Below are 13608 nucleotides of genomic sequence, written 5' to 3'. Positions count from 1 at the left end.
ATGTTTTGGAGGGTTCATCTACATGTAAGGGGACTGTTAGCCCCTTACTGAAACTCTGTGGGGGTTTTTGGTTTGCCAGCCTCACAGAGTTTCAGTAAGGGGCTAACAGTCCCCTTACATAGAATCATAGAATAATAGGACTGGAAGGGACCTCAAGAGGTCATCGAGTCCAGCCCCCCGCCCTCAAGGCAGGACCAAGCTCCGTCTACACCATCCCTGACAGATGTCTATCTAACCTGTTCTTAAATATCTCCAGAGAGGGAGATTCCACCACCTCCCTTGGCAATTTATTCCAATATTTGACCACCCTGACAGTTAGGAATTTTTTCCTAATGTCCAATCTAAACCTCCCCTGCTGCACTTTAAGCCCATTACTCCTTGTCCTGTCCTCAGAAACCAAGAGGAACAAATTTTCTCCTTCCTCCTTGTGACACCCTTTTAGATATTTGAAAACCGCTATCATGTCCCCCCTTAATCTTCTTTTTTCCAAACTAAACAAGCCCAGTTCATGAAGCCTGGCTTCATAGGTCATGTTCTCTAGACCATTAATCATTCTTGTCGCTCTTCTCTGTACCCTTTCCAATTTCTCCACATCTTTCTTGAAATGTGGCGCCCAGAACTGGACACAGTACTCCAGCTGAGGCCTAACTAGTGCAGAGTAGAGCGGCAGAATGACTTCACGAGTTTTGCTTACAACACACCTGTTGATACAACCTAGAATCATATTTGCTTTTTTTGCAACAGCATCACACTGTTGACTCATATTCAACTTGTGGTCCACTATGACCCCTAGATCCCTTTCCGCCATGCTCCTTCCTAGACAGTCGCTTCCCATCTTGTATAACCCAATGAACATGTAGATGAACCCTCCAAAACATATGGCCAGAAAAATGGGCCAGAAACTAAACTGGCCCCTGAGCTGCAGCGCGGCAGCCATGTACATTTAAATGAAGCCGCGATTATTTACAAATTATTTATATTACAAATATACATGGCTCCGTTGATGAAGCCATGTAGTTTAGACGTACCCTGAGATATTCATGGGAATGCTTTTTAATTCACATTCTCAGCATTACTTTGCTATGCTTCTGCAACGTATGGCATTGTGGGAGATGTAGTCCTGCACTCTGCCATGCCTGACTGTTTGAGGACGAGAGAGGATGAGGCTATATCCCAGGGCTGGGTCGGTAACAAAATAGCCCTCTTCCCCTCCACCACCAGACTGTTGTGGTATTGAAAAGGGGAAGAAGAGCGCACACTGTCTTGAAAATCCCAAGCATTAAAAAAAAATCCTGGCTCCAGCTCCCCAAAAGCCCAGGGCCTTAAAATAATGATCGTTGAGCTCCTTCTAGGTGGCTTTTGATTTCTGAGCTTTAGGTTTGATTGTAGACTTTATGGCAGGGGTAGGGAACCTTGTTTTGGTCAGGAGCTGCTAACCCACAGAAAAATCAGTCGGGCTACGAGAAGCAAAAAAAAAAGGAGACTGAGGAGGAGAAAGTCATTCCCCTCGCGCACCAAAACCTAGGGGGGATACAGGCTAGTAAATTTTGTGTGCTCCAGCCCTGCGGGAGCTGGAGCACAAGCGCAGGCTCCCCAGTGATGTGGGTGCTCTGGACCTCGGAGACCAGATCCAGGTAAGCTAAGGGCCGCATCCAGCCCCTGGGCCTTAGGCTCCCCACCCCTGCTTCACAGGGTCATATTTTCAAGCTTTTCTCTGCAACTATGAGGGTTAGGAACACCTTTTTTTCAATGAAAGCCAAGGTTTCCCTCATCACATGACCCCAGGAGCTGGAGCTTTTCAAAGAGAAAAATGTCAAACGTTGAGAAACTGACTAGTACCAGTAGCACTGCAGCAGGTGCTGAATGGCGAAGGTGTAGCTCTCCTTTGCTCTAAGATACCTCCCCCCCCCCCAGCTGCTCTACCCCTTCTTCTTCTCTTCCTAGTCTCCAGTAAGCACCACTTCGTCGACAGCAACCTGCTCTACCAGTTCTGGATCAACTTCCGCCGGAGGCGGCGGCTCACGGAGCTGCTCAACGAGAACTCGCCCCGGGCTTTGTCCGAGAGTCCCGACAGCCCCTTCTGCCTCCGCAAGCTCAACCCAGAGCAGGGCAACTCCAGCTTCCTCTCGGGTAAGCAGGGAGGTGGGTGGGGGGTGCTGCTTCGACTTCCTCGTGCTGAGACTGTGCAAAGGGCGGGGAGCTTTGTTGCTGGGTGGGAATGCCCCTCCAAAGGAACTGGTGTGAGGCCAGCTCCTGGGAGTGACTCCGCTGTTAGCTCCTTGCTCTGCTCCCCACATTCGCCTGTCACACCCCCAGGAAAACAGATCAAGTCTGCCCCCTTGGCTTCCTCCCTCCCAATGGAACAGAGAAGGGCCTTTCTGTGAGGCCTCTGCAACCACTTGTTCATCTGTCCGCCCTCCTGAGCAGGGCAAGCCCCTGATCACTGCCTATGAAAGCATTTCTGATCCATCAGTCCCCTGTGTACGTCCCTTTATTTTACGGGCCCCGACAGGGTCTCCTGTCCGTACCAAAGGTGAGTCTGCTGCTTCCAGTTCAGCCTTTGGAAGCAAAATAGAATTCCAGGCTGCTAGGTGGACGTTAGCTGTGCTGAGAGCAGCAGCTGCGTGAGAAGCAGCAAAATGGATCCAAGTCCTGGAGCTCAGACCTGGTTGAGAGGCAAGCTCCTGCTGCCACCTCTGCCAGCATCCTGCAGGGATTTGTTCTGGGCCTTATGCTAATTCATATTTTTAACCAGTGACCTAAAAGGAGACACAGAATCATCACTGATAAAGTTTGCAGATGGTCCACAAAAGAGGGGGAGTTCTGAATTATGGAGAGGACAGGTGACGGATTGAGAGCGATTTGGATCGCTAGGTAAACTGGGTACCAGCAGGCGATATGCCCTTTAATATAGCAAAAAGGGTATATCTAGGACCAAAGAATGCAGGCCGGACTTACAGGGTCGGGGACTATACCCTGGGAAGCAGAGTGGAGTTTTGAGGTTCATGGTGGTGCGTAATCAACTGAACTGGAGCTCCCAGTGTGACTAGGGCCAAAACAGCTAATGCGGCCCTGGGGTATATAAACAGGAAAATCTAAAGTAAGAGCAGAGATACTAAGAACATAAGAATGGCCTTACTGGGTCAGACCAAAGGTCCATCTAGCCCAGTATCCTGTCTGCTGATAGTGGCCAGCACCAGGTGCCCCAGAGGGGGTGGACCGAAGACAATGATCAAGCGATTTGTCTCCTGCCATCCCTCTCCAGCCTGTGACAAACAGAGGCCAAGGACACCATTTTATCCCCTGGCTAATAGCCTTTTATGGACCTAACCTCCATGAAATTATCTAGCTTCTCTTTAAACTCTATTATAGTCCTGGCCTTCACAGCCTCCTCTGGCAAGGAGTTCCACAGGTTGACTACACACTGTGTGAAGAAGAACTTTCTTTTATTAGTTTTAAACCTGCTCCCCATTAATCTCATTTGGTGTCCTCTAGTTCTTCTATTTAGGGAACTAATAAATAACTTTTCTTTATCGGCCCTCTCTACACCACTCATGATTTTATATACCTCTATCATATCCCCCCCTCATATACTCTTGCTCTTTACCTCAGACTGGCACTGGTGTATCCATGCTGGAAAACTGTGGTCCATTCTGGTGCTCACAGCTCAGGCCTTGTCTACATTGGCACGTTTTGTCACCAAAAACTGCCTTTTGGAGACAAATCGGAGCATTTACACTACAATGTGACTTTTGTCAGGAAAAACACCCAGTTTTTGGCAACCAAAAACTTCCAGCCCTGCAAAAAACTTTTGTCTTTCCCCTCCCTTTATTGTCGACAGAGTCAGTGTGGATTCTGCTGTTTGTTTTGTCGAGACAATTGGCATCCACCAGTATCGCATAACGCCCGCCCTGATGACTGTGCTCAGTGTTTTGTGATCTCTGCTGTCCTGCAAGCATGCTGTTCCCCCCCACCCCGAAAGCTCTGAGAACTATTTGACAGCTGAGGGAGCTGCTTCATTTGTGAAACAAACAAAGAACAAATCGTTGGAATGCTCCTGTTCTGCCCTGCTAGGAATATGGCGGCAGGCAGACTGCTGTTGCAGGGGGAGGGCTAGAGACTCTGCTGTGCTGCTTTGACATTCCTCAGCACAGAGAACTCCCAGAGCTAGGAAGGCATCCCAAGAAGTGAAGGGATCTCACAACACTGCACTGTGGGATGCTTACCCACACTGCTTTGCTCTCTGTTGATAGCGTGCTGACAATGTGGCCATAAAATGTCAATAATGGAAGGCAAGAAAACCAGTCTGATCGGTTTTCACTTTTGGCTAGTTTTGCATGTCGACAGCACTTTCACTGCCAAAGCTTTCTAATGTTGATATAGCCTCAAGAATGGTGCTGATAAATTGTAGAGTGCTGGGAAGTGAGCCACAAGAATGATTAAAGGACGAGAAAGCAGGCTCATAGTGATAGACTCAAAGAGGTCAACCTATTTAGCTTAAAGGGAAGGCTAAGGTGTAATGATCCCTGTCCATAAGTGGCAATGTGGGGAACAAATACAGTAGATTTCTGATAATCCGGCACCTTTGGGACCTAGGTGGTGCCAGATTATCGGATATGCCGGAGTAGCGGGAGGTACGATAAGAGGGCATACTCCCAACCCAATCCCGCTCCCCTTTCCTGACCTCCCCTTCTCCGGAGCCAAACACCTCCCATCCCTGCTGTAACCCAGTCTGCCTTCTCCCCCAACCTTATGTCCGGGTCCCAAGGCAGCTGCCTGTGCTCAGCGGCCCACTGCTAGCAAGTGCAGGCTGGGCACTGAGTACACTGGGGACCATGAGCGGAACGGTGCGGGGCTGCGAACATGCATGTGTCTCACAGTGGTCCGGCCGTGAGAGCGGCTGATTGGAGCACTTTCGGGTTCCAGTTTATGCCAGACTATTGGGAGTGCTGGACACTTGGATCCCGGACAACTGGAGTTTTCCTGTATTTAACAAGGGTCTCTCCAATCTAGCAGAGAAAGGACTTACACGATCCAATGGCTGGAAGTTGTATCTAGACAAATTCAGACTGGAAATCAGACAGATGTGTAATGGTGAGAGTAATTAATCCCTGGAACAAATGACCAAGGGTCATGGTGAATTTTCCTTCACTTACCATTTTTTAAACGGAGATTGGATGTTTTTCTGAAATATTTGCTGTAGGGAGTATCTTGGAGACGTTCTCTAGCCTGTGTTATCCAGGAGGTCAGTCTAGTTGATCAAGGGAGTCCTATCTGGCCTTGGGATCTGACCCCTCACACCCACAGCTGTTGCTGAGTAAAGACCAGTGAAGGGAGACCATCTGAAGGTTTCATGTTTCCTAAATCATTCGGACCTCCTGAGTCTGCAAATTGGGCCGGATATTTAGTGAGGACCGATTTCCGTGGCTGAGGGCATGTAAAAGTGCATGCATTGAGGATGAGCAGATCCATTTATGTGACTGCAAAGCCTGGGTTGAAAAAGCAGGCCAAACTCCAGCCAAACCGGTCTGTTTGCCCCAGCAAAGATCATGGGAGGAGTTGCATGTGTGTGTCTTTCAGTCCAGCCCAACAAGGAGATCAGACTAGTCTCAGCTGTTCGGAGGAGCAGCGTCACCTCTCTTGCCGGAAGTGCCAACTCCTATTTCACTGCTCCACCCAGCCTGGGATTTCTGCCGGCAGTTGAATGCAACCCCAAATCAGGTGAGTGCTCACATTTCAGGGCCACGTGTCTAACACGGAGGAAGGCTGAAGAGATTTTATTGGATTTGAGACTGGTGATAAGAAGGCTAATTGCAACAGGCCTAAAAGAAAAGAGTGGGATGGCAAGAACAACGTGAGGGGGAGTTCAGCTAGATCACTCAATTCCTGGTTTGGTGCAAGTCTTGGTAAATGGATTGGCCCCAGAAAAAGCCTCCACTTTGCCACTCCATCACTAAGTTTGAAATTGCTTCTTTTTTATACATCACCTTTCATAGCAATGAAGCCGTTTTCCCTGAAATGTTGTATGCTTCCTCTGCTCTCCGGGCAGATCGTTTCTGATTTAAAAACAAACCCCGTTCTGTCAGAGAGGCTTTCGATCTGGGATCGCGAGCATTTTTAACTGTGGAGGAAAGTTTCCTGAGGTAGGGTGTCTTTTTGAAAGGCTTCATTCTCTCACCGAAACAGCACACTTCAAACCCGCAGATTCGTGGTGGTGTTTTGGTCTGTCTTAGGAGAAGGACCTTTTAATGATGGACTCTCTCTCTCTTTCTGTGTGTGTGTGTGTGGAGTCCAGCATTAAAGGCCCTCCTGTGTGTGTGTGTGTGTGTGTGTGTGTGTGTGTGTATTAGGCTATGTCTAGACTGCAAGCCTCTTTCAAAAGAGGCTCTTTCGAAAGATACTTTCGAAAGAGCCTCTTTCGAAAGAGCGCGTCTAGACTGCACGCGGAATTTCGAAAAAGCAAGCCGCTTTTTCGAAAGAAAGCACCCAGTGAGTCTGGATGCTCTCTTTCTAAAAAGCCAGTTTGGTGTCAAGAACGCCTTCTTTCGAAAGAGCACTTTCGAAAGAAGGCGTTCTTCCTCGTGGAATTAGGTTTACCACCGTCGAAAGAAAAGCCGCGTTCTTTCGATTTAATTTCGAAAGAACGCGGCTGCAGTCTAGACGCAGGTGAAGTTTTTTTCGAAAAAAGGCTACTTTTTTCGAAAAAACCCCTGAGTCTGGACACAGCCTTAGAGAACATTGCAACATATTTCATTTCTAGAAACACTTTTTTTTTTTTTTTTTTTTTGAAGAAAACAAATTGTTGATCAAAATCTTTCAGGTTTTCTTTAGAAAATAGTATTGTGATTTCCATTTTCAAAAACAGCTAAAACACTTTTTTGGGGACTTGTTTTAAGAAACCACCTCTTTTGTTGTGGGATGTAGGGGGACGTTTCACAAACTTTCCCTGCCAGTTCTAATACTTGTATAGAGGAAACACAGAGAAGGAAGATGTCTTTGAATTTGTCTCAGACTTGCTCTGTTCTCATAGAATGTGTATGCAGAGAACAGCTTTGGATGGCTTGCCCAACCATTCTCAAGCTGGTAATTCCTAGTCTTCCTTATTATGCATTATATTGCATTTAACTTTTGCACACATGATTGTCATTGGATCTGTCACTTTTGGCTCTAGTGTTAAAGAGGCCTGTCACCAATGAGGAGCTCCTGTCCCCTGGGGCTCCATACATCAAGAAAACGCTAACCGTAAGTAACCAGTCCAAATTTTGTTACATTACCAGCTATGCTCATCTCTTCCAGAATGCTCTGTTAGCTCTCTATGTGCTGTAGATTTTCACTCCTATGTGTTTACATTTGGAGTGACTCTCACATCATCAGGACTTGTTTCTTTGTTCCACTCCCAAGAAGCTCATGAACGGGCAGTAGCTGTCTCCAAGTTCCTGCCACTTGCTCATGGTTTGTGTACATATGTTGGGACAGAGAAAGGAGAAAAGTCTTTGGCTATGTCTACACTACAGGCTTTTTGTGCAAGAACAGCTGTTCTTGCACAAAAACTTGCGGAGCGTCTATATTGCACATGCGTTCTTGCACAAGTAAATTTACAGTAAGGTGTTGGAATAGAGGGCTTTTTGCGTAAGAGTTATTTCTTTCCCTATGAGGAATAAGCTCTCTTGCGCAAGAGTTCTTGTGTAAGAAGGCAGTGTGGATGGGCAACAGAGGTTTCTTGTGCAGGAAACCCCTATGGCTAAAATGGCCATCAGAGCTTTCTTGCGCAAGAGAGCGTCCACCCTGTCGTGGATGCTCTTGTGCAAAAGCACATGGCAGTGTAGACACACTCTCTTGTGCAAGAACTCTTGTGCAAAACAGTTCTTGCGCAAAAAGCCTGCAGTGTAGACGTAGCCGGTCTGTAAGGAGAAAAACTCCATTGCATTTCCTGCAGGCTTGTACAACTTCAGCGTCGCTTGACAAAGACATTCATTTCCCTTTCCCATCACAGGCGGATTGTCTTTCCATGCCACTCGGTGCACACCTGGTTTGTATGATTCATTTACAGATCACTGGAGGCATCTCTAAGGTTATCAAGATACGCTATGAGTCCAAAAGGGACTAGATCACTGACTTGAACACTAGGAACAGTCAAGGGTTAAACTGATTCAGAACCCAGGATGAGCATGGTTTGCAGGAGGGAAGAGTCTGGAGGAGGTATGAGCTAGTCTGTGTGCACATGGTTGGAATGATAGTTACAGCATCCCTGTAAATAGGACTTGGAATAAAGAGCCAGTGTGGTTTTAAAACCTGGAGCACTCTCTGGTATACGGCACATTAAACACTAGGGCTGTGTCTAGACTGGCAAGTTTTTCTGCAAAAGCAGCTGCTTTTTTGGAAAAACTTGCCAGCTGTCTACACTGGCCACTTGAATTTCCGCAAGAACACTGACGATCTCATGTAAGATTGTCAGTGTTCTTGCAGAAATGCTATGTTGCTCCCGTTCCGGCAAAAGCCCTCTTGCACAAATGCTTTTGCGCAAGAGGGTCAGTGTAGACAACGCGGTATTGTTTTGCGCAAAAAAGCCCCGATCATGAAAATGGCGATCGGGGCTTTCTTGCGCAAAACCGCGTCTAGATTGGCACAGACGCTTTTCCGGGAAAAGTGCTTTTGCGCAAAAGCGTCCATGCCAATCTAGACGCTCTTTTCCGCAAATGCTTTTAACGGAAAAACTTTTCCGTTAAAAGCATTTGTGGAAAATCATGCCAGTCTAGACGTAGCTTACAGGAAAACTCTTTCGGAGAGAGTGAGGGAGAGCCACTCTAGCCTGACAATGAAGGCACTCACCTGGGACGTAGCAGATGTGGATTCAAATTCTTATTCTGAATCAGGCAGAGAGAAAGCTGAAGTCCTCGCCTGCCTATCGGTGAGTACCTTCGTCGCCAGGTTCAAGAGTTAGTCTCTCTCTTTGGCTCTTTGAAGTATTTATACACAGGGGAACTGCTCCAAGAGACAGGAGTGAGAGTAGCACACCACAGAACCACCTGTGGACTGGTGCTTAGGACACTGCTTGGGAGGGAGAACATAGAATTCAAGATCTGGTGCAGAATGGTGAGTCAGACCTGAGTCCCTGCATCCTGGTCAAGCCCCCTAGCCACCGAGATCAAGGTTATATAAGCAGATGTGTGAACACATTCTCAGGCTGGCCCACTTTTGAGTTCCTCGCTGTAGAGTATGTGGGGGATTCACTCAGTAACCCAGAGGCACTGAGACCACCAAGAGGGGAGAGTGAAGTCTGCTCTACAGCCTTAGTTATTCGGCAGTTGGCTTTTAGCTTGTGGTAGAGGCACAAGGGTTTAGCCCCTAAGGCCGCAGGTTCAATCCCACCTACCAATGACCCAGCTCCGTACAATTAGTTAATGTGATAATGGGTCAAGGCTAAATGCTGACCCCAGTAGTTCAGCAGAGCTCCTTTGTATGGTCATCGACGCAGAGGCAAGACAATACTTGTGAAGTCCTTACAGTCCCTCTGTTCTGCTTGCAGATTGTGGGCGATGCTGTGGGCTGGGGATTTGTGGTTCGTGGAGGGAGACCCTGCCACATCCAAGCTGTGGACCCAGGAGGACCGGCTGCTGCAGCCGGCATGAAGGTACTGTCCAACCTGGACCTCCCTGTTGTTAACATGAGATATCACTTGTATGCTGATCAAATGTGCGGGGCCAAGTTCACCCTCAGCATGAATCCACTGAGTGCAGTGGCCGCTCGCTGCGATGTCTCCAAGCTGCAGTTGTCCCTGCGACGTTTTGGGTGAGGATTGCAAAGCATGCAGCACCTTAGCAGCAATCGGACCCCTGTGTGTTAAAGTGGCTGGTGCTTGGCTCTTTTCAAAGGCATAGGAAGACCCAGCGGAGGCTGTTGCTGTTCTGATCTGAACCTGTGTATGGGAGAGTCAATGTGAAGGGATACATTGCATAGCCCATGACGTGGCGTTGCCTCTACAGACAGGTGTCAGCAAATATCTGTGTCCCCTCCTATGCTGTGGGAGCTTGAAAGGGAGTCCGGGCTTGGAGGTCACCTGACAAATTTATTTCTCAGAAGAATTTGGAATGCTCTGGCTATTGTTCTCTGTTCAGGAGATGTCCGACCTGCGTGAGATTTGCACGGTGCCTGCCCTCGCTGGATCTGGCTCTTGTTTATGTCATTCTCTTCAGTTTCATCAGTTGTCTGTTTGTAGTGAGTCTCCCCATATGGGGCTGTCCACAGCACTCAAACTCAGGACCATCACCACTGCAGCACAGACCTCTACTTCAATTAAAGGAGTAACTCATTCTCTGGTAGCAGTAATAGGCTGTTATCCTCTTGCAGCCCAGATGCCCAGGGAGATGTGACACGCGCTCTAGCAGAGTGTTGTGTATTCACTAGAAAATTGCTTGTTCTTTCCCTCCTGTGATTGGAATTTCAGCATTTGTTTTTGTCCTCAATCGGGATGAAAAGTCAAAATATTGACACACTCCATGGGATGAGAAGTACAGAAAAATTTAAGTTTGGAAATGCTGTTGTGGTGGCTTGGTTTTACACTGAACTGTCCCTATCTGAGGTGCTGCAATGCTTCATGAGACTTGTAGTTCAGATGCCTCATCTCATTTTTTTTTTCCTATGGACCAAACTCCCCAGATGGACTACAACTCCCATGATGCATTGTGGTAGTCCAGTTGGGTGGGGGGGAATTGTGGTGCATCATGGAAGAGTTACTCCAGCCTGGACCCCAGCCCTTTGACATTATTATTTGTTTTGTTTTGTTTTATTAATGCAGGGAAAGAGCAGCACACTGCTTTGAAACACCCAATATTAAAGTTACTGGGGTATTAAGAGTGTTCTGTTTTACTAAAAAGTAAGTTGCGTGCTTTCTTTGCACGTGAAAGCTGGCGTATGACTCTCCAGTGATAAATCATTCCCTTGGAGGACAGGGAGACGAGTTTGGCTTTATTCATCTTGTAATCGCTCTGCTGATTCCAGGTCACATACAATGAATTGAGCTTCTGAAAACCATTTTAGACCAACAAACCAAAAATAAATGGGGTTTGTGCTCTGGCTGAAGATCAGTATCTAGGAGCAAAGGAAAGAGGAAATTCATAGAACCCCCGGCAGCCAAAGAGTAATTTTTGTACAAATCTTATATATCCTTCAAGTGACTTACTGGCATATTTGAAGTAATAAGATTCTTCAGAGACAGAAACAGTTAAATTTGCTCATTAGCATCAGGCAAAATTGGAAGAGAACAAGGTTCTGGTGAATTTGTTCCATTTGCTCAAGAGCCCATTTCATCTGAGCCTTTCCTCTATCTCCTCGTTTAAAAAATAGCAAATATTATTAACAAGTTTTGCAGTCAGCTTTTACAGGTACGTGACCTGCTCATAAAAGGGCCTTTGCATTTGCTCCCAATATAAATTTCCTTGGTTGCTATTAAGAATTGGGTAACTATCAATGCAGTTTATAAAGTGTATAAAGTACTTTCCAGCTATCGCCGTGGTCCCCAACGCGGTGCCCGTGGGTGCCATGGCGTCCGCCGGGCCATTTATGTGCACCTGCGGAGCAATCTGGGCTGGCCCCGCCCCCGGGTGTGCGGCAGGTGCCAGCCCTGGGCGTATGGGCGACCCCTGCCCTGGGTGCGCGGCGCGTGCCGGTGCCGGCCCCGCGTGTGCAGTGTCTGGGCGGACCCTGCCCGGGGTGGCGTCACATGCCGGTGCTGGCCCCGGGTGTGCGTCGCATGCTTGGCCCCACCCCCAGTCACGTGGCCTGTGAGCGGCCCTGCCCCCAGGCGCCCGGCAGCCCCAAAACGTTGGGGACCACTGAGCTATAGGATTTGGTAAGAGATACCTGCATCACAAAGTCGAACTTTTCTGAGCAGGCGCAGCTAGAACGGTGGTGCAGTCACGTCACGGTAAAACATTTCTCCCTCTCACTTGCAGGTGTGTCAGTTTGTTTTCTCCGTGAATGGAATGTACGTCCTGCATTTGGATTATCCGACCATCACCAGCCTCATCATGACGGGACCGCGAACGCTTGTTATGGAGGTCATGGAAGCCGTTGAATGAGCGAAGAATCATCCCACATCACTGTCCCATGAAGCAGGATACTTCAGCTACTAAAGGCCAGAGATCAGTTTCAGGATTCTGTCAAAATCAGGGGAAGGACCCAACCTGGTCTCTCATTCGAAGAGGCTAGGCCTGAAATATAGCCTGGTATTTTGACTTGTCTTAAGTAAATGGAATCTGACAGGGGCAGATCTATTGAGCTCCCAAAGGACTAAGTTAGTTGTGTCTCAGGCCATATCTTCACTTGCCATGCTGGAGATTGATCTGGCATTCGATTTAGCAGGTCTCATTAAGACCCACTACATCGAATGCTGAGGGTGGCTCTGCGCAGCACTGGTACGCCTCGCAGTCTCATTTGCTACCATTGGCCTCCCTCAATGAAGACGGCATCAAGCTCGGCTTAAGGTAAGCTGACTCTCAACTACGTATTTTACGTAGCTGGAGTTGCGTACTTTAGCCTGACCTTCCAGGTCTAGTGTAGACCTCGCCTCAGTGCCTAATCAGAGCTGCTCCTTTTAGAGTCAATGGGGGTGCTCAGCCTCTCTCAGGATTGGGTCCTGCGTGTACACAGTCCTTTCACCTATATAAGCACCTGAGGTCAAGTTGCAACTTGCAACAAGTAAGAATTGAACTGTATTTGCACTCCTAGGACTAGCAAGTGATAAGAAGCTTGTTGGTTTTGGTTTTGTTTTAAACCCTACCATTCTATGTGATGACCTTGAACAGAATAGCTGATGAGCTCAGTAAACTGCCTGGCACAAAGTGTCAACTAAAAACACTTAGCAAAAGCTGTACACGTTCCAGCGGATGCAGACGTACATGGCGCTGGTGATCTCATCAAGAATGCCACAGTGGAAGAGGCACCTTTTCCAGATGGAAGTTGACATACTCAAAAGGGGAATAACTTATTGATGAAGCATTTAAGAGATTTCTAACATTTAAATTTTTAAACATATCTTTTTGACTATATATTTTCAAACTACTGTTGCTGAAACAGTCTTTTTCAATAAAATCTGTCTAGAGGCCAATTGGTCAGTGTTTCAGTATTTAATTACATAATTTCTCTTACATCACTTTCTTCAATGTTTAACACTCCTCCTTCTAATGGTGAAATGTCTGGTAAAACTGATATTCCCAAGACTTGTCCCAAACCTGCTCTCTTTAAAGTTAAAGGCAATGCTCCTGTTGAGTTCCACAGGAGCACAATCATGCACTAGCTCACTTGCTATGAAGTACAAATGAAAATACATTTCAGTAATTTAATGTGTGCAGGAGGTCGTATGGGGCTCCTGCAAGGACTACTCCTCTGTGAATCTGCAGAAGATCCACAATGCTTGATATGCAGAAACCTTTTACCATTTCCAATCACTCAAGGTTAGCGTGAACTCAATTTTCATCAACCAGAGCCTCTTGGGAAGCTGCTAAACCTGTGCTAGTGGAAGGAATCTGGCTGGTAATAATGGGCTGTGTTCACATGGTGATGTTGATAGTGGAGCAGGTACACCAGGGATGGTTGAAGAGAACCTACCTA

At 47.3% G+C, this 13608-nt stretch overlaps 1 protein-coding gene across 9 annotated transcripts in view; it reads left to right on the top strand.

The window, feature by feature from the left end:
* The window catches only part of LOC102449711 (DEP domain-containing mTOR-interacting protein-like), a 60941-nt gene extending 47836 nt beyond the window's left edge, over positions 1–13105 (top strand). For all 9 annotated transcript variants that reach the window (XM_006132496.4, XM_014578264.3, XM_006132498.4 and 6 more), the window contains 5 exons: positions 1945–2130; positions 5581–5721; positions 7172–7242; positions 9527–9631; positions 11952–13105. In XM_006132496.4, coding sequence (XP_006132558.2) covers positions 1945–2130; positions 5581–5721; positions 7172–7242; positions 9527–9631; positions 11952–12077 — 629 coding nt within the window. In that variant the 3' untranslated portion in view covers positions 12078–13105. The remainder of the gene's footprint in view (positions 1–1944; positions 2131–5580; positions 5722–7171; positions 7243–9526; positions 9632–11951) is intronic.
* Positions 13106–13608: the final 503 nt, after the last annotated feature.

Source organism: Pelodiscus sinensis, chromosome 18 (genome assembly GCF_049634645.1).
Source record: "Pelodiscus sinensis isolate JC-2024 chromosome 18, ASM4963464v1, whole genome shotgun sequence".
In the NCBI taxonomy this organism is placed as follows: Eukaryota; Metazoa; Chordata; order Testudines; family Trionychidae; genus Pelodiscus; species Pelodiscus sinensis.
The sequence above is the reverse complement of the archived record's forward strand: the minus strand, read 5'-3'. Positions and strand labels throughout refer to the sequence as shown.